At 36.9% G+C, this 26,614-nt stretch overlaps 1 protein-coding gene across 1 annotated transcript in view; it reads right to left on the bottom strand.

The window, feature by feature from the left end:
- Positions 1 to 26,614, bottom strand: part of Vps13B (vacuolar protein sorting 13B) — a 1,316,993-nt gene that overhangs the window by 196,051 nt on the left and 1,094,328 nt on the right. Inside the window, exons 42-43 of the mRNA XM_090406926.1 lie at positions 20,486 to 20,623; positions 11,162 to 11,591 (exon numbers count right to left, since the gene is read on the bottom strand). Of these exons, the coding sequence (XP_090263052.1) occupies positions 11,162 to 11,591; positions 20,486 to 20,623 (568 nt within the window). The remainder of the gene's footprint in view (positions 1 to 11,161; positions 11,592 to 20,485; positions 20,624 to 26,614) is intronic.

Here is a 26,614-nt window from a genome sequence, read left to right as displayed (position 1 = left end):
AACTTGTATTCCCTGTCAGGATGTGACTGAAAATCAATGAGATCGACCTGACAACAGGAACTGCACTCGTAAAAAATCATAGGCTTTACTACAACACCCTTTTTAACACCTTTTTGTTTTTTCTGGCACAGCTCACAGAGGTGAATGTGCAGTTCAATGTCATGACAAGTAATGTTCTTGTACTTGTGTGAGATTTCTTTCAACATTCTGTCACGTTCTCCATGGTCAATGGCCAAATGAGCTTCATGAAGTACATTAAACTCAGAATCTGTGACATAAAACTGGATTTCACTGATGCCTTCTTTAACAGGATAAATCAACTTACTTTTGTTTTCTACGATCATCACATCATAGTGATTGAGCAGCCAAAAGTCACGTGGTATCTTCTTAGAAGACATCTTAGCATTTTTGACATCATTCACTAACTTTTGGTAGGAACTTTCGGTTAAAAAAAAGCAGTTTTTAGCAGCACTGGCTTGAACTTTAGATAGTTCTTCGTAGAATCGTCATTGCATGTCAACATGCCGTGATTCCTGCCCAGACAACGTAGCTTGCTCAGCCATTTTTTGTGCAGCAAGGCGAGCGTCGAAATCAAACAAAGCCAGCAGTGCAAATGGCGGAAGTGCTCTGGCTCTCTGTTTGAGGAAAGTGTCGAAAGTCATGTAACTCGCCTTGCGACATTAAAAGTCACTGCCGGGAGAATTTTAGACTTTGCCCATTTGCCTTTTGACATTCCATGGCATTCTAACAATGCCTCATTTCGCACTTTGCTGGTAATATATATATATATATATATATATATATAATTAATTTATATTATATTCTGTTTTTGCTGTTTGTTTCCAGAGTTGGCCAGTGACATCTTATTTTGCTTAAAATGCTGCATGTGACTAAGGGAAATTCTTAGTCATTATATTACACTTCTGCTGATATCCCTAACACATTTATTAATATAAATGCTGTATACTATTTAGTAATTTTGTTATAATTTTCTTTTACTGCATTTCTTGAGCACATTATATTGATTATTTACAAAAATGTAATGGTTACAGGTTGTTATGTTTCCTTTTTTTATTTCCTGTACAGATAAGAAAGAGTAGCAATAAAGTTGATTATGAGAATTCATTTGAATGTCATGCTATTATCTTGGAGTCTGGGTATGGTGGGATTTTTTGGTTGTGACTGAAGGTCTTGAGGATAAGAGCTTCTAATGATGGGATAATTACATATACAGTAAAATTTGTTGAGGTTGAGAATAATTATTCAGTGAAGAGTTCATGAAAGTCTTTCAAATTTATATTTGTTATACGAAATATAAAGAGCCCCCCCCCAGTGAATCATGAGAGGAGTGTCACGGCATTCTCCAATCTGACAGTGGTTGTTCTACCACAATAAGCTTGCACTTCAGAACATCTGGTAAATACAGGGAGATCTGAGAATTTCAAATGATTGTTTAAAGAGAGAGAGAACAATTTCTGTGATCTAAAGGTGATAATAACATTGTACAATGAGATTTCAATTCAGGGAAAACCTTAGAGATTCTCACAAAATTCACTTTACTTTACTTTATAGAAATAACTATAAATAAATTTTGACTCTGTCATGAATCAGCCTATGCTCTGAAAACTCATCCCACCACAAAATATTTTTCTGCATAAAACTACCACATATTTGAGAAATTTTTATCCTTGGGTCTTCAATCCAAAGAATGCTCATTGGGCAGCTTTTACCATGCTTCTTGTCACTGCCTCCCCTTCCTTATATAATTTTGTGTTTGCCTATGTTGTCCTTCATGCATGAGTATTATTATTATTATTACTACTCCAAAGTATCCTTAGACTCAAGAGGCCCAAAACATCATGCCAAGCACTATCCAGCATTTGCACAGTATCTGCCATACTTCATTTTGAACTCATTCACGGTGATGGCACCCACAACAGACTCTGGCAACCTATTCCACTCATTCACCACTCTCCAAGCAAAAAACCTAGTTCCAACACACCCTTGCTGACTACACTCTTACTCAGTTTCCATGGATGGCCCTAGTTTGCTCACCACCAGACCTGTTCTGAAAAATTTCCTCTGAGTTAATCTTGTATAAACCATTCAGTAATTTGTATGTCTCAATCATATCATTTTCTGACTGTCAACCAATTTCTGTAACCCACAAATCTTCAATCTGTTTTGTAAGGTTCATTCCAGGTGACCAGTAGGTCAAGATGGGGTCTTATCAAGGCTTGATAAAGAGGAATAATAACCAACTTCTCTCTGCTCATCGAAGTATTCTTCAAATTCCCATTACTTTTATCCAACAAAGTATACTTATCTCTGCTCATCAAAGTATTCTTCAAATTCCCATTACTTTTATCCAACAAAGTATACTTATCTCTGCTCATCAAAGTATTCTTCAAATTCCCATTACTTTTATCCAACAAAGTATACTTATCTCTGCTCATCAAAGTATTCTTCAGTAATTTGCATGTCTCGATCATATCATTTTCTGGCTGTCAACCAATTTCTGTAACCCACAAATCTTCAACCTGTTTTGTAAAGTTCATTCCAGGTGACCAGATCTGTGAGCAGTAGTCAAGATGGGGTCTTATCAAGGCTTGATAAAGAGGAATAATAACCAACTTATCTCTGCTCATCAAAGTATTCTTCAGTAATGAAGTAATCTGATGAGCTGCTTTAGCCACTTTTGTTATGTACCCTTTAAACTTTAACTCGTTATCTACCAACACTAAATCACTGGCTACATCAATTTCCTGGCATCAGGGGCGCGCTGGCTATATGTGCAATGTGTGCGATGCACACGGGCACCAGGATAGCAAAGGCGCCAAAGAGGAGGAAATATTTAAAAAAAAAAGTTTTTTTAAAGTGATTTTTTTATTGAAGGGGGGGGGGGGAAATGGGGCACCAACTAAAGTTTTGCACACAGGCACCAGACACTACTGGCATGCCTCTGCCTGGAGTACAGCTCCATCAATGTGGTATACAACTGATAATCTTTTCACCCAAAATACATAACCTTACACTTTGCCATATTAAACTGACAGCCAGTCTATCCAAATTGTCCTGCAAAATTTTAGCATCATCTGTATATTAACTTACTAAACTGTGCCTTACTAAGCTTTGCATCATCAGCAAACAACTGAACAGTTCCGCCCAGATCCTTTCCTATATCATTAATGTACAAATTAAACACTAGCAGCCTTGTGGCATGCCACTAGTCACAGGCCTTCTTCTGGATTCTAAATAAACAACTCTCTGATATCTCTCTATTAACCACCCTCTTATCCATCTCACCAATCCTATATCAATCCCTATGTACTGCAGTTTATTGATTAGAATTCCATGTGGTATCCTGTCAAAGGTTTTTGTAAAGTGCAGCAGTAGTAAACCCATTACTTTTATCCAACTCAGCTGTCACCGAATTATAAAAAGTGAGCAAGTTACTGAGGCATGACCTACCCTTCACAAAACCATGTTGTCCCCCATATAATATTCTATTCAATCTATCCATTCCTATATTTTTTCTCTTGACCTACTTCTCAAATACATTGACAACAATTCATAATATGCTGATCAGTTGGTAATTTGCTATATCAGTCTTGGATCCTCCTTTATGCAATGGGACTATTTTCCTCTCTTTCCAACCCCTTGGGCTAACCCAGAGCTGAGACTTATATTAAACAATACAATTCCCTAGCACCTTCATGTAAAATTTGAGCTGGCATACCATCTAATCCCATAGCCGTATTCACATTAAGGTTCTGTAATATGTAATGCACCTCCATTTCATTTACCTCGGTTCCCATATAAGTCTTTGTCATTACGGCAATATCTCCACCTGGATGATATGAGTATACACTTAGTGTATACTCATATCATCCAGGTGGTATACTCTGTGTATACCATGAGTATACACAAAGTGTTCACTTATATTCAGACTGATTTGGTTATTTCCCTACTATTGGCATTCATTAAAATCATTCTGCCATAAACATTTTTCTTTTTACTTGCAGCATTATTGAAAGAACAGTTTAGAATTATCTTTGGCCTGCACTACTCATTCCTTTCCTACTCTGCTTTTGCCTTTCTTACCACATTGGTTACTCTTCTGGCCTATGCTTTGTACTCCTCATGTGCCTGCTAGTCACCTTTCTTCTTGAATTTCCTCCACAATTGTTTCTTTCTTTCTCTCTTTTTTTTTTTTTTCAGCTTGAACTTAATGATGATATTCATCCATTTAACTCCCACTTGATTTACTCTCTAGACTCTAGGTATGCAGTCTGTCTAACCATCCCCAAACACTCCTTTACCATTTCCCATGCACTATCGACATCCAGCCCTTGTAGTTTTACATGCCATGGCAATGATCCATGCAATCTCCTAAGCTTGTCTCACTCACTCTCACCAATTGGGCAACATGGTCTTATTTGTTATAGACAAATTCTTAGAAGCAATTATGAGATCAAGCACTCTTGAACCCCTAGTATATTCCATCATATACTATCTCTGGTAATTATCTCTTAGTGACTACATAAATTCTATTTCCTTCCTACCAGGTGTCCTCTCCTCCTTCCAATCTATGTTCCCATAGTTGAAATCACCATAATAATAACTGTCCTTCACTTGTTGAGTCTATTTGCCGATGCATACTATCTCCATCATCTTTTCCATTCTCTGGTCTATAGCAGCATCCAACTGTATATTTTGTTCTGCTGGCCTGTATCTCACACCAGATAGCCTCATATGTGCCATTTTCACTGACGTGCAGTTGAACCTCTATTCTCTTTGGTTGCAGTTCATTGGCTATCATCAATAACACTCCACTCTTTTCTCTCTAGTCTCCCTGAACACAGTATACCCTTCACATTCTATTCCATTAAGTATATCATGTTCTGTCAGCAATGTTTTACAAATGTCAATAACCTTTGACTAAGATGAACAAACCGATGCAAAAAATTTCTCCCCCTTGTTCCAAATGCTCTTGGCATTCTTCTTCATGTAGCTTCCTCAATGCAAGGGTGCAGCACCATGTCCTTCCGGTCCTCTCTGTTAGCAGCTCTTCTTTTTGTTTCAGCATAGTCAGATAATCCTGTCCATGATCTTATATCATCAAACCATGTTCTTTTTTTTACCTCTTGATTCTCTTCCGATAATCTTTCCTTCTAAAGCTGTTAGTGTCTGCTGTCCTGCTGATTCCCTCAATACATGTCCTGCCAGTCTCATCTTTCTCTGGATCATTTTCTGCAATAAAGATGTCTGTGTTTTCATACTCTGTAGTACCTTTGCATATGACATATGTTGTCCATGAGATTTTCAGGGCTCTTCTGTAGCACCCCATTTCAAAGGCCACTATCTGTTTCTTACTCTCTTCTTGAATACCCAGGTCTCACTTCCATATGTGAAAACTGGCCAAACTAATGTTCTTACCATTCTCTTCTTTGTCTCTATACCCACAGAACTTCTGAGCAGATCTTTATTTTTCCAGAAGGCATCTTTAGCTATGACAGTTCTTATTTTTATTTCTTTATCTTGTTTTCCATCTGCAGTAAAGTAGGTACCTAAATATTTGTAATTTGTTGTATGCTCAATTTTTATATTGTTTATGAATATTTCTGGCCTGAATCTATGTTCTTTTGAGATTCTCATAAATCTGGTCTTTTTTGCATTTAAATATAGGCTAAAATGTTTACCTTCTTCAATTAGTAGATGCAGTAATTTGTTTGATAAGGGTAATGGGTTTACAGTGATACTGCTGGACCTGGCTAAGGCCTTTGACAGAATACCACATGGAACTCTAATCCATAAACTGCACCATATGGGAATGGACATAGGGTTGGTGATATGGATAGGAGGGTGGTTGATGGAGAGATACCAGAGAGTAGTTTACTCAGGAGTAGAGTCCAAAAGACGGCCTGTGACTTGTGGTGTGCCACAGGGTTCTGTTCTAGGACCACTGCTGTTTGATTTGTTCATTAACGATATAGGGAAGGAACTGAGAGGAATGGTTCATTTGTTTGCTGATGATGCAAAGTTGGGTAGGGCAATAGTGAATGCATATGATGTCAAAATTTTGCAGGATGATTTGGATAGATTGGAGGTCTGGGCTAAGGAGAATGGGTGTCAATTTAATGTGGCAAAATGTAAGGTTATGCATTTTGGGGTGAAAAGATTAGCAGGCAGTATAACACATTGGTGGAACTGTACTCCAGGAGATTGATGAGGCCAGGGACTTGGGAGTGTTAGTGAATAGGGAGTTTAAGTTTAGTGGGTGCATTGCAAAAGTGGCTAAATCAGCTCATCAAATCACTTGGATGCTGAAGAATACTTTGACGAGCAGAGATAAGCAAGTTATTGTTCTTCTGTAATAAATTTAGTTTAATCCTTTATCTAAGTGTGAGCAAACAAAGTTTGCACCTGAAAATATCTTCAGGATTGAGGTAAGGTAGTACAACACCAGGCAACTCGCAGCAAAGGTCGTGGAAGCTCTCAACTTCTTGTCTCAGTATCTCCCATAATGCACAGCACATCTCCTTGCAGACATGTATACTGCTATGCATTAAGGGAAGGGCCACTACCCATACCAGTTTCGACCTTTATTGAGGTCTCATCAGTGGGAGCCAGGCCCAGAGTCGAGATACTAAGGCAGAAGCAATTGGAGAGGTCATCCTTACCTATAGGAGTTGCCAAAAGGTGTGCCACCTTGTTATTAATTTTATTTTTATTTTTCAATTGGTTAGACTATAATAAATTTAGTTTAATCCTTTATCCAAGTGTGAGCAAACAAAGTTTGCACCTGAAAATATCTTCAGGACTGAGGTAAGGAAGACCCCATCTCGACTACTGTGCCCAGATCTGGTCACCTAGGTTTCTTCTTAATGGGGAGGAGGTTGAGAGGATCCAGAGGCGAGTGACCAAGATAATAGCAGGTCTATGGAATGAACCTTATGAAAACAGATTGAAGATTTGAGAGTTACAGAAATTGGTTGATAGGTGGAAAAGGGGAGATACGATAGAGACATTCAAATTGCTAAAGGATTTCTATAGGATTAATTCAGAGGATATTTTTGAGAACAGGACTGGTGGTGGGAGGACTAGGGGACTTCCATAGAAGCTGGGCACGAGTGTGATTAGCAAGGGTGTTAGAGCTGGGTTTTTTACTTTTAGAGTGGTGAATGAGTGGAATAAGCTGCCAGAGTCTGTTGTGAGTGCTATGACAGTGAATGAGTTCAAGGCAAAGTATGATAGATACTGTGTGAATGTCGAATAGTTGTTCTTGACATGATGTTTAGGGCCTCCTTCGATGAGTCTAAGGACTCCTTGGAGTTTCCCATAATAATAATAATAATAATAATAATTAATTTGTTTCTGTTTTCTGTGACTAGAATGGTATCATCAGCATATCTAAGACTGTTGTATTTTATACCATTGAAACTGATTCCTATATTTTGTTTTTCAATTTTTTTCATCACTGTCTCACTGTAAATATTAAATAAATGTGGTGAAAGGATGCAATCCTGTCTAACTCCTCTTATTATTTTCACTTTAAAAGTCTCAGATTTAAACAGTTGCATTTTCTGCTAGGAGTATATCATTTTTATAAGTTTATGTACATGATCTTCTAAGTCTAATTTTTCTAGAATATTAAACAGTTTATTGTGTTTTACTTGATCGAAGGCTTTCTGAAAGCCTATGAAGCATATGTATATGTTCCTGTTCCTTTCAAGTGATCTTTTCAGTAATATTTTTAGTTCCAGGATAGCATTAATGATTCCCATTTCTGAAGTCTTTCTGTTCAATGATTATGTTTCCCTCTTTGTCCTTGATGTTGTTAGATTGTGTATGTTTTGCTTTTCCATTGAAAGTGAGAATGTAGAAAATAGTGATATGCGAGGTAGTACCAGATAGCTGTGAGAGTGGCATTGAAAGTGACAACGAAGGTAAACATACAGAACAAATGAATGAATTAACGGATAATAAAAATGATAAGACAGATGCAATGAGTGAGATTGCACGGCTATGCGGAGCGATACACAGGGAAAATCGGCAGCTGGAGAATTGGCAAAAATGTTTACCGATCGTACCAACTAATAAACAGCAAAAGTATGATAAGAAAAATAAGAGTATGATAGTGAGTGTAAACAAAATGAACGAGCGAGTGTTGTACTGAGATTCTTTAGTAAGAGGTGTGATAGATGAGAGTTTAACAAAATCGTACCAACCTGGTGAGAACGTTAAGGATGTAAGCGAGTCAATTAGATTGCAAAAACAGATGGTGAAAGAATTGATAATAGTAGTAGGAACGAATGATTTGAAAGGAGACAAAATGGCTGCGAGAAAGGATTTGAAGGAATCACTTGAGGTAGCAAAAGAGAAGAGTGAGAGAGTTAGGATAGTGAGTCTGTTGCCGTGGTATGACAGTGAAGAGTAAAGAAGGAGAGCCAAAATTGCTAATGACTTTATGCGTGGATTATGCAGGAGGAGTGGTGTGGAATTTGTGGATGTGTAGAGTGAGTTTGATGGGTGAAAGGATTTATATAAGATGGATGGTTTACATTTGAATGGATTTGGTGTACGGAGACTTGAAAAGGTGTTGTTGAATGAAGTGCAAGTGGATGTGCAGAATCAGGGAAAATAGAGTTATTAAGGGGGGGGGGGAGTAGATATGCAGACTTTAGGGAGGCAGTTTAGTGTATGATGTGTGTAATATGCCCGAGCGAGTATGAATGAAAACAAATCAGAATGGGATAGTTAGTATAAGGCATCAAAATAGGGATGGGACAAATGGGCTTCTGCAATTCATGTATACTAATGCCAGAAGTATTAGGAACAAGAAGGAAGAATTTTTGGCCTTGGTTGGCACTTCCAGGCCACAGGTTATTGGCATTAGTGAAACATGGCTGACAAAAGATGATATAGATAGTGGGATTGAATGTGAGGGGTATGGTGTGTTCAAGAGTTAAATGGGGAGAGAAATGTTATTGATGATAGCTGAGAGAATAGAAGTGGAACTGCAGGATAAAGAAAAGAGCACATTTGAGGCTATTTGGTGTGAGATTGAGGCTAGCAGAACAAAATATACAGTTGGGTGCTGCTATAGACCAGGTGAAATATAGATGGTGGAGATAGTATGCATAAGTAAATAGAAGAAATGAGCGAAGGAGGGTAATTATTATGGGAGATTTCAACTATGGTAACATTGATTGAAAGGAGGAAAGACACATGGGAGGAAGGAATTGGATTTTATGCGGTTATTAAGTGATAACTATCTGCGACAGCATGTAATGGAAAATACTAGGGGTCAGAGAGTGCTTGACCTAGTAACTGCATCTGAGTATTTGGCTGTAATGAATATGACCACGTTGCCACCAATTGGTGAGAGTGATCATAGGGTCTTGACTTGGAAGGTGGCTAAAGGTGTGGAATTTACAATTAAGACAGGGTACAAGTGGAATTATCAGGCTGGTAAGTATGACAAGCTTAGGAGTTTGATTGGTTCGGTGCCATGTAAAACTGCAAGGGCTGGATGTTGATAGTGCATGGGAGGCGGTTAAGAAGTGTTTGCATGAGGCAATGGCTGACTGTATACCTAGAGTCCGAATAATAAATCAAGTAGGGGTTAAATGGACGAATAACACCATTAAACTTGAACTGCAAAAAAAGAAACAAGTGTGGAGAGAATTTAAGGAGACTCAAAGTTTTGACTCAAAGTCTGATGAACCCTTACAAAAGGTTTCACTTATTCCCAATATACTAACATTCAGTCTCTCTATTTCTTTTATTACATTAGCCAATTTCCCATTAGTCAAATTAGTCAAATCTTTTGCATTCCAAGTAGCAATCTTCAAGCAATTTCTGTATTGAGCTTCTTTATAGCAGTCATTGACTGACAATGCTGCCGAGCATGCTACATCACCCTGACACTACCGTTCCAGGCATATTTAAACCACCCATGCTTTATTTCTCTTTGCATTAGTGTACGTAAAATACAAAAATCCCTTAGAACCCACCACTCCTGATGCTTTATACTAACTATCCCATTCTGGTTTGTTATGATACTAACTTAGGCATTTTATGCAAATTCTTACACTCAACTGATGTCTGCATATCCACTCAACAGCTTCTCCTCTCAAAGCTATAGTTCCCCTGATTTTGCATATCCACTTTCATTTCATTCAACAACACTTTTTTTCAGACACTGAACCAAATTCATTCAGATGCAAACCACCCTTTTTGTGTAAGTTCTTTTTGTCCATCAAACTCACTCCACACATCCACAAACTCTTAATATTGCTATTTTTTTAAAACACTAAACAACTTAGCTTTCAGAGCTCGCCAAACAAAGTCCTCCCACCATACTAATGAACTGTTCCATACTAATGAACTTGTTCAGTATAATGCCAAAACTTTGGCATTATACTGAAAACAGTAATTAAAGCTCTTTAGTTATTATATCATATGCTGTCACTTGTTTTATAAAATATCCATGTAACACATTATGCCAATCAATAGACAAGAAATACATGGTATTCTTAATAAAACTCTACGAACAACCTAACCAATTATGAAAGAAGAAGAAGAATTATTTCAGGCGTCTAATGTTGATTCTAGTTGACAAAGCTGAAAGAAAAATGCTAGGATTTGTAATGAATAGGTTTTCCTGCAAAAAGGAGAAAGTCAGATATCTGTCCTGCTTTCATATTATGTTATCTATTAATTACTAAATTACAACCCTAACAGAATTTCTGGAAGAGCACAGAACTTTAGAATTAGTCATTTCATTTCCTCCAGAAATATAATGTAAGGCATATTGCATACCACTCTGCATACTGCATTTCTGTCATTATAAAATAGACAAATGAGATGTCTCACTTATCATAAGAGGAGTATAAGATAGCATAAGTTATCTAGTGGCAAAATAGCTTCAGAACAACTCTGCCCCACTTCACACATTATTCACACCCAAAATTAAGACCAAAAACTTTATCGTAGTTGGTTGTGATGTGTCACAACTTTTTTGTTTTCTTCACCAATATCACTGTCAAAACTCTCTCTTTCATCACAAATTACCATTCTGTTAACCTACTTTATTTAATAAACAATAGTAAAAAGTTTGAATTTAAAGCAAAGGACTAATTAAAAGAAAATTTACCTTCTTCACTATCACTGCAGCTTTGTCCATAGAAAAGAGAAAAAGAAGTGTTATTATGTATCATTATAAGAGGACAGGGATCTTCTGACACAATTAAATATATAAGTCCATCTCTCCTATGAGCTGTGGCAACATATGGTTTAGTTATCCACTTCTCATCATTCCCTTGCACTACAGAAAATGTATATCTACTGTCATTAAGGGCAGAATCACAGATACAAATTGGATAGCTCCAGTAAACTGTTTCTTTATTGCAACCTGTTTGTACACTACTGAAAATGAGATAGAAGAGAAATTCCACTGTTCCTGTTACAAGCACTGATTCGGGCCATGTTGGAGGCATCTCCCATAACAACAGTGGCTGAGGAGTATATGTTGACATACTTTTAAGTTTTAATGATTTCTGCATAAGATATTCTTGCAGTGTCACCTGAAATATTAATAAAATTTAATACACAATGACCTAACTTAATGCCACAAGTTCAAATAATTATCATTTATTAAATGAAACTACACCGCTTAGAAAGAAATCAACAGAAACTATAGTGTGAGAAACAAATGGCCACGGCACACACCTTAATAAGATCTAGGGCATCCTTTCACTGCGATGACTGCAAAAATTCTATACAGCACACTTTCCACAAGCATATAATAACAATCAATGGGAATTTTGGACCATTCTTTTTGTAAGCATGTAAACAAGTCCTGGACTGTTGTGGGGCAGACGTCCCTTGACCTCATCCAGTGCTCCAGTTCATCCCACAGATGTTCAATAGGGTTGAACATCTGTGGGATGATGTTCATGTCCACAAACCACGCAGTTACAGAAGCAGCAGCAGCCACCTTATGACACAGTGCATTGTCTCGCTGAAAGAGACAATGATCAGTTCTGTAGAAACATCACAAAGTAGGAAGCATTGCATTGTCCAGAATGTTCAGATACCTCACAAGGTTCAACATTCATGACACCACAAACAGAGGTCTTAGCCCAAACCAGGAATAACAAGACCATACCATCACTGTCAACTCTAAATTTCACAGTCGGGGTTACACACTCTGGTTAGAGATGTTCACTGGGCATCTGACACACCTGTCCATTTGTTTGATAGACTGCGTGATTTGTCACGCAGCCTTGGAAGCTTGGAAAGCTTCCAAGTCCCACTGCATATGTTCTTTGCACCACTAAAGACAATGCTGCATGTTGGTTCAGGCAATAATGTGGGGCTTGCGTATTATGGTCCTACCATGGGAACTCAAGTTGTGAGTCTTGGTTCTGAATGTTTTTTTGTGCAGATTCATGTTCCAGTTGATGCCCAGAACTCCGCTTTTAACGTGCCAGCCAATAAATGGCAGCTTTTAAATATTATCCTTCGTAACACCTTACAGTCACATTCGGTAAGTGTGGTGGGTCACCACTGAGGATAGCACTTGCAGTTGATTTACTGTGCTTCCATCTCAGTATGGTATCACTGATTGTTGACCTGGGATGGCCTAATTTTTCAATGATTTGTCACACAGATAGACTTGCAACATGACATCCTATCATAACACCTCTTTCAAACTCTGTCAGTTTCCTTCTTGCAGCCATTTTGCCCTGACACAGTTGCACTGACTTGGAAACATTATATTCCTTCAATTTATACTGGTTACAAACACGTGACTTGTTAAATGGCATGATGCACCTTGCCAATGGGGCTGTCTGTTGACTTCTTCCCAAGCAATGTATGGTAAATTATTGCGGTATGTACTACATGCTCATACATATAATGATGATGAGAAAAATGCATATATGTATAGAATTCATCTTTCTCATTATCATAAAGTATGAATTCAGATAATAATAGTTTTCATGTAGATAAACAACTAAAAAAAAATTGAATACTAATAAAAAAACAAAATGTTCTTTAATTAGTATTACATAGTTCAAACAAGAGTATAACATGCATTACTCTATACTGCTCTACACAAAATAAAAATAGCACAAAAATTCTCAGAGATTTTTGCCATCCTTAGATATGAATGCACTTATAATTATATGTTCGGACTTGCTAACCTTTTTGAGTGTTTTGTTTCTACTCAGCATGCTCTTACTTCTTATAAACTTAGGCTATTTTTCAAGTCAGCTGAGCTCCTAGAAATTAATCTAAACTTAACAAGATAGAATATTATACATAACAAAAAGGAACTTGTTCCTTCTTGCTCATCCATGTATTTGGAGAAGATGCTATTTGACTGCTCTTTTCTGTGCAAAGTCCAGTATTTTTATGGAAGCTCTTTGGGCCACACAGCCTCAATCTAACTGCCCTTTTCTGTATAGACTTCAGTATTTTTATGGGAACCACCTCAGATGTGAGAGCAATATCCAGTGGTTGGAAAAATTTGTGATTTGTATAGGGTTAATAGCTGTTTGAAGTTTAAAGTAATGCCTCAAGCAAAAGATAAAACCAATTTTTTTGGATGTAGAGAAGGTGATATTTGTAATATGTTTGTACCTTGTGAGGTTTTGAGGTTAGAGAAATCCAAGAAGATAAATCTCATAATGAATAAAGATTTGTTGTTTTCTAAAGTAAAACAAGAAGAAAATGATACTTTTATGTGGGAAATAAGGCAGAGTTGTGTATTGCTGGCATTGAAATTGACAGAATTATCCAAATACCCACTGATGAAAGTTTTAGAGATTGCAATTTAGAGTAGTAGAGGCTAAGATTCTGGAAGTTAGTGATTTGCGCATTACAAGGTTTGTCAAATGAAAAGTGCTGTCATCAATAACAAGGTCAGTTGGAATAGATTGCTGATATATATAACATAGCATTAGTTGTATAGTTAGAAGATAAGGAATCATTCACTATCACCCAAAGCAAGTGTCCAGTCAGAAAGATGGCAACCCAACTGCAGAAGTTAGGGGCAGACCAAATGATGGGATTTTATTTAACAGACCTTTGTACCAAACCCAGTCAAAAAAAGCTTTGGAGATATCAAGAGCAACAACTTGAGATTGTCAAATTTTGCTATGGTGTTTATCCAGAGATGGGTAGCATAGGTAAAGAGATTGTTGATCAGTAGTGACAGAATCCATACTGTCACTAGTCATTTATTAGTTGAGAGTCTTCCAAGCAGCACAGGAGATATGTGTGTTGATGTAGTTCTTTCCATTACTTCACATTACCCCAAGGAATTAGGGTGAGGGGAAACTGGATGTTAGTTGAAGATAAAGATTTGCCACATTCTTAGGAATAAAGTGCATGTGAGTAATTTCCAGATTGCAGGATAGATACCAGTGGAATAAGAGTGCAAAAAGATGACAAAGTGGAAGTCAATTCTGGAGCACAGACCTTTAGAACAATCAGAAGAATGCCATCAGGGCCAGGAGACTTTCTGGTATCCAATGTTGACAAGATTTTTCTGATTTCTTTCTGGTGAAAGGTTAAATGAGACATTGAATGCTGAGTATTATTTGGAATGGTTGTAGAATATAATTTACTGACATTTTCAATTTAGTTTGGAAAGATTCAGGGACATTTATCATGATCAGCAATATAAGAATTGGAGGGGAAGTAGAAAGCTCAGGAGGTTGGCTTTTTCTGTGGGTGATGATGCAATAGTACCATCTGGGTGTAATAGTGGTGGTGGAAGTACTGTTGGGCAGAAGTTACAACCAACAGCATTGGCTAAGAGACTAGAAGGCATGGCTGCAGTCTGGGGGGGGGGGATGCAAGTTTCCTACTTTTAGCTTTCTCTAAGGTGATTTTCAATGTGATGATAGTTTTAATGCAGCTATTCTAGACTTTGATGTAAGCAATATAGGAAACAGAGTTTTAGATGCAAGCAAGTGCTTAACTCTTCACTTCTACAGACTTGGCACACCCATGGAAAACTAGGCCTTAGACAGGGGAAGGGAATTTTGAATGGAGCAGGGAATAAATTTTTCCATGCCAATAAGAATTATTTCAATGATATATTTAGCATACAGGTTTGGGTCAGGTGGCTGGAAACAATAATCTGATCAAGGAAATATGGAAGAGAAGTTTCAAAGATCATCCCAGTTGACTTTCTTAAAATGCCATACAGTGTGTGTGTGTGTGTGTGTGTGTGTGGATATGAGTAATTGTGTACATGCTGCTCCATTGGGTAAGAGATCTGCGCTAATTCTGTGGTAGACACATAAACAAATTGTTTATATGTCTACCACAAATGGTAGGCATATAAACAATTCGTGTAAGATCGCTGGCGATCGCAAATGTCTCAGCCTTTCTACTGGTTGATCAGTGCAGTTGAAAGAGTAGAGAAGGCTAGTATTGTGAGCATGAAGTGTCTATGGAGGATGATTTCACCATTAGGAAAGTTGGGCAGAAGAAAACTGCTGTTTAGGGAAAGGAAAATGAAAAGTTTTGAATGGCTGCTGTCATTAGGATAGCAACATAGATAGCAGATGAATTTGACAGAATGAGGCAGAAGTGATTTTCAGCCACAAGTCAAAATCCTAGTTTGATATTCTTTGCCATATACCAGAGTAAACATATGCAAAAACTCTAAATCTAAGGCAAAAGGAGTCCAAGAGTGTGTAGTTAGAAAAACAGAGATGAGGTGCTTGGGATGTGAGTTTCTGTCAGGAAAAGTAGGTGAGGTTTTGTAGAGTGCAGATGAATGTAAATATTAAGGTTGGAAATGAGACCACATATATCCATTTTGACATTTTCCTTTATCGAGGTGTCATAGTAATCAACCTTGTTTCTGCTGCATGTAGATAAGATCTGACTGAACTTGTACATTTGACAGGAGGGGTGGGGAGTTGCTTCTGACTTGTTATTCACAGCTGATACGAATGCAGATCTCTTCGTTAGGGTATTTCAGGTCACTTTTATTATTATTACGAGCGACTCCAAGGAGTCCTTAGACTCATCGAGGGAGGCCCTAAACATCATGTCAAGAACAACTATTCAACATCCACACAGTATCTATCATACTTTGTCTTGAACTCATTCACCACTCTCCAAGTAAAAAACCTAGTTCTAACACCCTTGCTAACCACACTCTTGCCCAGTTTCCATGGATGGCCCCTAATCCTCTCATGACCAATCCTGTTTTGAAAAATATCCTCTGAATTAATCTTATAGAAATTCTTCAGTAATTTGAATGACTCAATCATATCACCAATTTCTGCAACCCACAAATCTTCAACCTGTTCTCATAAAGTTCATTCCATAGACCTGCTATCATCTTGGTCACTCGCCTCTGAATCATCTCCACCTCCTCCCCATCAAGAAGAAACCCTGGCGCCCAGATCTGGGCACAGTAGTCAAGATGGGGGTCTTATCAAGGCTCGATACAGAGGAACAATAACTTGCTTGTCTCTTTATCATATGCAGGAAGTTCATTCCACTGTTTCATGTAATCATGTGCCTGAAGTGATGACACCTGACAATTTTCTTATAGTCAAAGTTGTGTTTGGTGAGCTAACAAATGTTGTCATTTGGCATCGCATCTGTTTCTGATTGAAAATTCAGGATGATGGCATTATGCTTTTTTTTCTCTGCCTTAATCATCTTGAACTGATGAGGCAATGAGGTTGTGAAGCTTGTTGGTGGTAGGCATGTTATCAAGACACTGATTGTGAATCGCTTCGAGCTTTCTTTTGTGTCTGGAGAAAGTATCATCAAGCATGATAGTGTTACTGCAATCTGTAGATGTGCTTTCCAAGGTTTAGGAACTGTTTAATAGAAGGGAGGAATAGAAGATTAAAAAAAAATGGCTAGTTGAGGTTACTGAGGAGTTTGACTATTTGTCAATCCTGGCACAGTTGGCATGAGCACATTGGAAAAAATTGCATAGAAGGCTCTTTTTCTTTTCCATGTCCAATTTGAAGATTTGACACTTCAAGTGATCTGTCTGCAGTAGCAAGACACGAAGCACACTGTTGTCACTCATCTTTGTTGCCACCATCTTAGCTTCATGTTGTAAACATGGTAATGTATTATGAGCTGACACTTGCTATGGCCAATATAGAATTTTTTTTTAACCAAGTGTTAGTAAGGTGAAGTGTCCGATCCCAAAGAATTTTAAATTAACTATAACTTTTTCATAACGCATGGAAGTGAGTCATGCCTCAGTATAGCTTCCCCTCCCGTAACCCGCTACTCGACGTCATAGACGACAGGCTGTTGCACGCAAGCAAGTTTAGTGCGGGACCACACCTTACCACTTTTGTTACATTTTCCCACCTTACTAATGCCAGGTTAAATCCTCAGGGAACTTACAGTTGGTATAGTATTCTTTAGATGATGGATAAGTTTCCTGAATATGTGTATGGCCTTATCCAATTATTTTGTTGGAAATTTATTTTCCACTTGGTTAGACTATAATAAATTTAGTTTAATCCTTTACCCAAGTGTAAGCAAACAAAGTTTGCACCTGAAGTATCTTCAGGAATGAGGCAACTCATAGTAAAGATTGACCAAGCTTTCATCACTCCTTGTCTCAGTATCTCCCATAATGCAAGGCACATCTCCTTGCAGATATGTATAATGCTATGCATTAAGGGAAGGGCCACTACCTAGACCAGTTTCGACCTTTATTGAGGTCTCATCAGTGGGAGCCAGGCCCACTGTGAGATACTGAGATAAGGAGTGATGAGAGCTTGGTCCACCTTTACTACGAGTTGCATCAGTCCTGAAGATACTTCAGGAGCAAACTTTATTTGCTTACACTTGGATAAAGGATTAAACTAAATTTATTATACTAACCAAGTGGAAAATAAACTTCCAACATCTTTCTCTAAATCCAGAGTAATTTAATAATAAGGTGGTACACCTTTTGGCAACTCATATAAGAAAATATGACCTCTCCATTGCTTCTGCCTTAGTATCACCACTTCCTTGGTCTAGCTCCCACCGATGAGACCTCAATAAAGGTCGAAACTGGTCTGAGTAGTGGCCCTTCTCTTAATGCATAGCATTATACATGTCTGCAAGGAGATATGCTTTACATATGGGAGATACTGAGACAAGGAGTGATGAGAGCTTGGTCCACCTTTACTACGAGTTACCTCAGTCCTGAAGATACTTCAGGCACAAACTTTGTTTGCTTACAATTGGATAAAGGATTAAACTAAATTAATTATATCCAATTATTTTGTGGTGTGAAGTGGCTTTAAGTTTGGTCTAGAGACCAAGAATTAAAGCCACTGGTGGATTAGTCCAGAGTAGGGATACCAGGAAATCTAATCTTTAGTCTATTCCACCAACAGTACTAAATGTATGGTAAATTTACAGCCTACTGTGGTTGAGCCTCAGAGATGACAGTCAGACCTATATACTTCAAAAATTTGCTTGTCACCTTAATATGCAAGTTAGTTTCTTTTATTTTCATCATCATCATCAAATTCCTTCCATGTACCCTCAAGGGGTGTACAGGATATGATAGTATTACACGAAAATTTACATCATTACTAACTTCCCATCTACAATTTTTCTCCAAATCAGTCTGTTACCTGTCAAAACTCAACATTATCAGATCTTATATTTCTATCTTCTAAGGCACTTTTTACAGTATCAGTCCACCTATATCTTGGTCTTCCTCTGGGTCTTTTTCCTGCCAAACTGGCAGAGAACACTTGTTTTGCTAATCTTTCCTCTCCCATTCTGTTTATTAAGTGACCATACCACCTGCGATTAGCTGTGCTCATGCATTCCTGGATGTTGACAACATCAAGTTCTTTCCTAATATCCTCATTTTTAATATGACGTTGCCATTGATGCCATCTGTTCATGCCCCTAATCTTTCTCAGGACTCTCATATCTGCAGTCTCTAGTGAAGTGTTTACTTCTGACCCTAAATATAAAATAATGGTACAATATGACAGAATTTCTTTTATTTTATATTTTCAAAAAGACAAGTTACATTAATTTGTCCCATGCAGCAGTTCAGCATTTCCAATTTATCCATGAAAAACTATTTGATACAACGAGTCTGACAGGTTTGGCCTTGCTTAGCATGCAATTTCTTCTAGTCACAGAATCAACGGAACAAAGCTAGAATTCTCCATGAAAGCTGTTTCTTACTTTGAATGCTACATAAAAAAAAAGTTATGAAAGAGAGAATTCAAACAGAAATAATGTCTCAAACTTTTCCAATTTTAGGTAGTAATTTTAATAAATCTCCAATATTAATCTCATTTTATGTGTGCTGTAACTAATTTTTCTCTGTCTTATTCTTCTGGACCCTAATGGTGTTTCAGACCAAGCTCTTTACCTGTAATAACATGACACAAGTAACATCTACTGTTGTACAGTTACCTGGAAACATTCTATTCTGAAAGAAAGAAAAAATTAATTAATTTAAGAGTGATTTGTTTCCTCTGAAGATTGATTTTAATTATTTGGTTTATGCAATTAGATGTAAATAAAGAATTTTTGCATTTAATTTTAATTAAAATTAGAGGTGAAGGTTTTTTGCATGGAGACTAGTTGGTCAGTGGAATAGATTGCTTGTGTGTGTGTGTGTTATGAATGAAGACACACTGAATCAGTTTAAAGCATGGTTGGATGAGTAGTGTGTGCAATAGCGTATACCTCCCAAGATCAGTCACTGACTCCATGGAGGTCAGATGTTAATAATAATAATAATAATTGTTATTATTATTATTATTATTATCATAGAGTCTCTGTAGCTCAGTCAGTATGGACTAAGCCCTTGGTTTTGATTCCCATCGTCCAAGACATGAGGAACCTTTATCTGGTCTCTTTTGACTAAAGGTGAGTTAGCCAGTCTCATATGGAGGTAGGGGGTTTTTCACCCAGAAGCTCGAGTTATTCATTCTCCAGAACAGGCAAACCAGCCCTGTAAATACATACTTCTACAGTCATAAAAAAAATCATTCTGAACACCAGACTCTGTGACAAGCTGGTTGGGGTTTCCTGCAGTTGCATAATCATAGCAGACACTGCACCTAAGCAGGATAAAGGCGCTATAAAATCTGAGATCTCTAGGGAGTCACAGATAATAATAATTATCTCTTGTTCATAAAAATAATAAAAAGCAATTCAAAAATAATTCCATTTCCTTTTTATACTCTTTTTCATAGTTGAGCCACTTCTTGAAATTGAGGTATTTAATGTTTTCAGGGTTTAAAACTGTTGCTTTCTATTTTCAAGTCTGGCAGTCATATGGAATTTGCAAGCTTTCATTACAGGAAGAAGCCAGGGACAGAAAATGTTCACAATATATAAGCAGGATTTGATATCAAAAACACTACACCTAATGTAAAAAAAAAGTGATTCAATGTGAAAATTTTTTGATTTTTATACATCTAAAATGAATATCACTTACCTTATTTGCAGAGGATGGAGCAATGCATGCACAAATCTGTAAGTCAGTATCAGAATTGTTGAGAATATTAAATGTTGATAGAGCTGTCATGATACGGATATCTTCTTCATTTTGAGATTTCAGCAAAAGATAAACTATCTAAAAATTAAACAGTATTTAATTTTCTCTGAAAAAAAAAAGCTTAATAATTAATACATAATTGTGTTAAATATAAAACTGTATTATTTCATACTATTAATAATTGTTATGCTAATAAAATACTTTTCATATTTACAATTTCATTTTAATATAAATAAATATAACAAAACAGAACACATTCATTACTAAATATTAACCAACCATCTATACATTATAACCTTGTTTATTTACTATCTTAAATAGTCAAGATATGTAACACCAGACTTTCAGCATATATCTTAAAACACAATTTCAGACAAATAAAAGACTATAAGGTAATTCTGTGATGGCAAGATTTATTCTTCTATCACTGCTAATATTACATGCTTCAATGGCATAATGTTGTCCACTAGCAACTGACAATGCACAGATGTGAAATGTTATTCTTCATCATCAATAAATGTTCCAACAGAAACTGTCAGGTCATGAAGGTCAAAGTTCTCTATTTCTTTATATTCCCATATCCCAATCTTCACAAACACTGTCACTACTACATTCCCCCCCCCCCCCAACCAATTCTTCTTTTAACTGGTCTCCTAACATTTACCAGAGTTTTCTTCTTAGACCTTTCCCCTCTTCTTGATAACCTTTCTAAATTCATTCTCAACACAATTCCAAACTACTTAGAAAGAGTTCGCAAGCATTTCTTCAATATATTCTAGTCATTAAACATTCCTAATGTCCTTATTTCATTATTTTAACTGTCCTTGTTTTTGCCAACATTATTTTCAAGACTTTCATTTTCTTTGAACTGTATTCTACTTGTCTCTCTCTCTTTATGTAGTCTCCATGCTCGGTAAGAAAAAAATAAACAAAAAGTAACTTCTATTAATGAAAAGCTACTTTAGCAGTGCAAGTAATGGACATCTTACACTGTTAAAAAATAAAAAAAAAAACTTCATCCCAGAAATTTTCATCAGTATCTCCCGAATTATACTTCTATCACTAGAAAGTATACTTATCAAATATTTGAAGTTTTCACTCTTCAAGGTCCACACATGGGGCAAAGGAGTGCAAGTACAGAAATTATTATGCAATGTTGAATGCAGTCTCACAGGATCAGAATATGAATTGGTTGGTAATTACATCATGCAAGGGAAAACATGGGTCCACAGCATATATTAAAATGCATGTATACAAACATCAGATACATCAGAAATAAAGGAGAGGAGTTTTCGGAATTAGTCAGCTGACTTGACATCAGCATCTACAAGAATAGAATTATTATTATTACTATGGGCAACTCCAAGGAGTCCTTAGACTCATCAAGGAAGACCCTAAACATCATGTCTACACAACTATTCGACATTCTCACAGTATCTATCATACCTTGCCTTGAACTCATTCATTGTCATAGCACTCACAACAGACTCCGGCAGCTTATTCCACTCATTTACCACTCTAAAAGTAAAAAACCCAGCTCTAACACCCTTGCTAACCACATTCCTGCCCAGCTTCCATAGATGTCGCCTAGTCCTCCCACCACCAGTCCTGATCACAAAAATATCATCTGAATTAATCCTATAGAAACCCTTCAGCAATTTGAATGTCTCAATCATATCTCCTCTTTTTCGCCTATCAACCAATTACTGCAACCCACAAATCTTCAACCTGTTCTCATAAGGTTCATTCCATAGACCTGCTATCATCTTGGTCACTTGCCTCTGGATCCTCTCAACCTCCTGCCCATCAAGAAGAAACCTAGGTCACCAAATCTGGGCACAGTAGTCGAGATGAGGTCTTATCAAGGCTCGGTACAGAGGAACAATAACTTGCTTATCTCTGCTCGTCAAAGTATTCTTCAGCAACCAAGTGATTTGATAAGCTGATTTAGCCACTTTTGCAATGTGTCCCCTAAACTTCATCTCCCTATCCACCAACACTCCCAAGTTCCTGGCCTCATCAATCAAAGACCTCCAATCTATCCAAATCATCCTGCAAGATTTTGACATCTTCTGCATTCACTATTGCCCTACCCAACTTTGCATCATCAGCGAACAAATGAACCGTTCCTCTTAGATCCTTCCCTATATCGTTAAGGAACAAATTAAACAGCAGTGGTCCAAGAACAGAACCCTGTGGCACACCACTAGTCACAGGCCGTCCTTTGGAATGTAAGAGAAATTAAACACAAAAACCTAACTTACATGAAATAAATTTATTAGCTGTAAACTTTTCTCCTGTGGTACACTGATAATAGAAAACAATATTATTATTATTATGTGACACCTTCAAGGAGTTTAATGACTCATCAAAGGAGGGCAGGCACCTACTCTACAACTCTGTCTCCAGCACTCAATCCACCAATTATAGCAAACCGCAACATCTACACCAATGCCATCTACTGCCCACCACCACTAGTATTTTCACAGACAATCATAAAAATTCATGCCGATGCAGGGATTTGAACCCGCAGCCTTTTGGCTGGAGAGCGGATATGCTAACCACTTGACAAACCAGGCTGGCATATAAAATTACAATTAAAGAATCATTTTCAAAAAGCACCACAATAACATTAATAGAACAGCAAATGGTCAGTAAATTTCTTAATTATTAAAAAAATAACAACAATATAATAATTAGGAACTTGAATAAAAATGATGTAATAATATTTCCCATAAAGGGGATAACAAAAAGCCATCTTATCTGTTTAAGTTAGGTTAGTGTAAAAAAAGTCTCACAACTCTCTTTATATAATGACTCTATATCGAATCTACTTCTATGTAAATGCTTTAATTTGTTTAATATGTTTAACTGAGATAGCATGTTCTGATAGGCGAGACTGTTCCAGTGTATGGTACTGGATATAAGATTTATGTTCTTCACAATGGATGGCTGCACATCTGCAAGACTGTTCAAAGTAAGACAAACCACAAGATCATGGGGATCTGGTAGATAGCTTGAAGTTTGAGTGAAGAAAGGAAGGTAGAAATCTTCTTGACAGAATGAAAGGATACTACAATATTAAGAAGTTTTAGAACTTTAGCTATGGGGGGGGGTCTGAAAAGTTCTCGGCTTCGACCATAGATGGCAATGCTATCGGCAAGATTTTTTTTTCTAAGTTGGTACATCTGTCATAAGCATCCATTTGAAATTGCAAGTCATTCTATCAAGTAGTTTGTTTTATATAGCTGTCTGAAGCAAAAGTCTTGTCTGTATCCCTTGAAATGGATAAAATTGATTATTATGCGGTTATAAAATTCTTTGTAAAAGAAGGTTTAACACTAAAAGAAATTCATTCGAAGTTCATAAAAGTTTATGGGCACACTTCTCCTTCGTTTTCAACAATTAAGAAATGGGCCGCCGAGTTTAAATGTGGCTATACCAGTCTTGAAGATGATCCACGTGAAGGATGTCCAAAAAGTGTAACAAGACTAGAAATCATTGATCAAGTGCACGATATGGTATTGGATGACAAGCGAGTCAAAGTGCATGAAATTGCTGAGACTATAGGCATTTCAAAAGAACATGTAGGATATATTTTGCATGAAGAATTGCAAATGAAAAAACTTTGCACAAGATGGGTGCCAAGCTTGCTCATAGCAGATCAAAAACGTACTAGCACGAAAATATCTGAACAGTGCTTGGAGTGTTTTAACAAGAATAAAACTGATTTTGTGCATCGATTTATTACTATAGATTGGGGTCACCATTACACAGTAGAATCCAAACAGCAGTCAAAACAGTGGACAGAAGTCGATTATTTAGTGCCAAAGAACACACAGTCGGTTCCATCAGCAGGAAAGATCGTGGCATCGATGTTTTGGGATGCTAAAGGCATTTTGTTTATTAATTATCTTGAAAGGGTAAAACAATAACTGGGGAATATTATTCCGATCTTTTAACCAGACTAGATGAAACAATTCGTGAGAAAAGACCCGGTTTGCAGAAGGAAAAAAAGCTTCTTGATCAGGTCAATGCACCTGCCCACAAAGGTGTTTTGGCAATGAGAAAATTAAAGGATCTGCACTGTGAATTGTTGGAACATCCACTCTATTCCCCAGATTTGACTCCCTCTGACTTCTATCTCTTCCCAAAACTAAAACTTTTCCATGCTGGTCAGTATTTTTCTTCGAATCAAGAGGTGATTGCAGCTGTAGAAGGGTATTTTGCAGATCTTACTGAGAACCACTACAGGGAAGGGATAATAGCACTGGAATAAATGTATTAGTCTTAAGGGAGATTATGTTGAAAAATAAAGAAATAATTTTGAAATTATAAATTCGTTTTTTCATTGTTAGGCCGAGAACCTTTCAGGCCACCCTTGCATATGTTCAGAAAGTTCAGAAATCCCTTTAATATAAGAGAGTGGCATCCAAGTGATATTATTATTATTACACCCTCCATGGAGTCAAAACCTTTTGACTGTTGAAATGGCTCACACCCCATTACTCCCACCCCTGAATTTTCCCCCATCAATCCCTCCTCTTCCTCCCCCAAATGCTCTCTACTCATCCTTAATAATAATAATATTGTTATACGTATAAAAAAAATCCAGATCCAGATCAAATAATTCCCCCACATTATTTTACCCCCCTCTTTCCCAAAATCCCCTTTCTTTAACAGCTTAACAGCAGGTGAATGCATATCGCCAAGATAAACAGACAGAAAACAACATCAAAAAAAGGTATGTCCGAATTTTTTCCTACTATATTATTCTTCATATATTAGTTTTATAACACTTCAGTAATGTCCTAGGAGTTGAGCAAAGAACCAATGACACTGTAAAAAAAGGTGCACTCCTAAACGAAAATAGGCTATATTAGCGATTAAAATAATAATTTATTTTAGAGGAGTAAGATGGAAATTTTCCCAGAAATAATACCTATTGAAAAATTTATTTTTGGACTCAACTGATTGTTTATCTCTATTGTTCCACCAGTTTTTTTTTCTTTCACCCACCCACCTCTTCTACTGTTATCATCATCTCGAATTCTTCATTTACATTATCTGTAGCATTATTAAAATTGTAATATTTTAATACTGTTTACATGACAGTGTCTCAGTGATTGAGGCAAAATATAGGTTTGATTAAACATGTGTTTAATTATTTATTTGTGCTGTTTTTATTCCATCAGACCTTATAATGAGTTGTTTTCTTCCATTCTATCCTGTACAAAATTCCTAAGGCAGTGTCTGCCAGCCCTGTCTTGCATACCCATATGCATTTATGTTTGTTTGTGTGTGTGTGACAGAGAAAGAAAGAAATGTTTACGGTTCTAGTTTGCTCAAAGTAGATCAATCTGCAAGTATAACACATGGCATCCTATACACATTAAATGTACCAAAGGAAGGAAAGTAACCTTAGAACGGCATGTTGTTGCCATACTTACTGTACTGCATTTTTGAAAATTATGGAGACAACCACCGTGTAGTTGTCTCCATAAATAGCAGATATTAATAGCAGATAAAATACGACTAGAAACCAGTAATGTCCTAAATACCAAGAAAACCATACAGAACAACCTGACTAAAACAGAATTAGCAAACACGGTAGTTGTCTCCATAATTCTCAAAACTGCATTCGGATCACCGTGCAAGCCTAAAAGAAAGGATACTTACTGTACTGTTTGAAAGTGGAGTGCAGATTATGTTATGCTATATTTTCTTTATCTTTTTGTAAATATCATAAATATCTTAGATATAATGGAATGAGACTATATTTATTTTGGTCTGTGTGAGTGAAGAAGAAAAGGAGAGGATCATGTATTATCTTGTCAATGTAACCAATATATATGATAGGATGCTATTATAGACAAGGAAATGCAGAGAATACTGATTGTGAAATGTTTAGGCAAATTAGTTGGACACGTAAAAAGAAGGTGATCCTGATGGGAGACTTTAATTACAGGAATATAGACTGGAAGGAGGAGATAGTGTATGGGAACAAGGAGAGCAAGTTTGTGGAATTTCTGAGAGATAAGTGTCTTAAGCAGCATGTGATTGAAGCAA

This window comes from Typopeltis vanoorti, chromosome 17, assembly GCF_054136105.1.
Source record: "Typopeltis vanoorti isolate ZY-2024b chromosome 17, IOZ_Tvanoo_1.0, whole genome shotgun sequence".
NCBI lineage: Eukaryota > Metazoa > Arthropoda > Arachnida > Uropygi > Thelyphonidae > Typopeltis > Typopeltis vanoorti.
The sequence above is the reverse complement of the archived record's forward strand: the minus strand, read 5'-3'. Positions and strand labels throughout refer to the sequence as shown.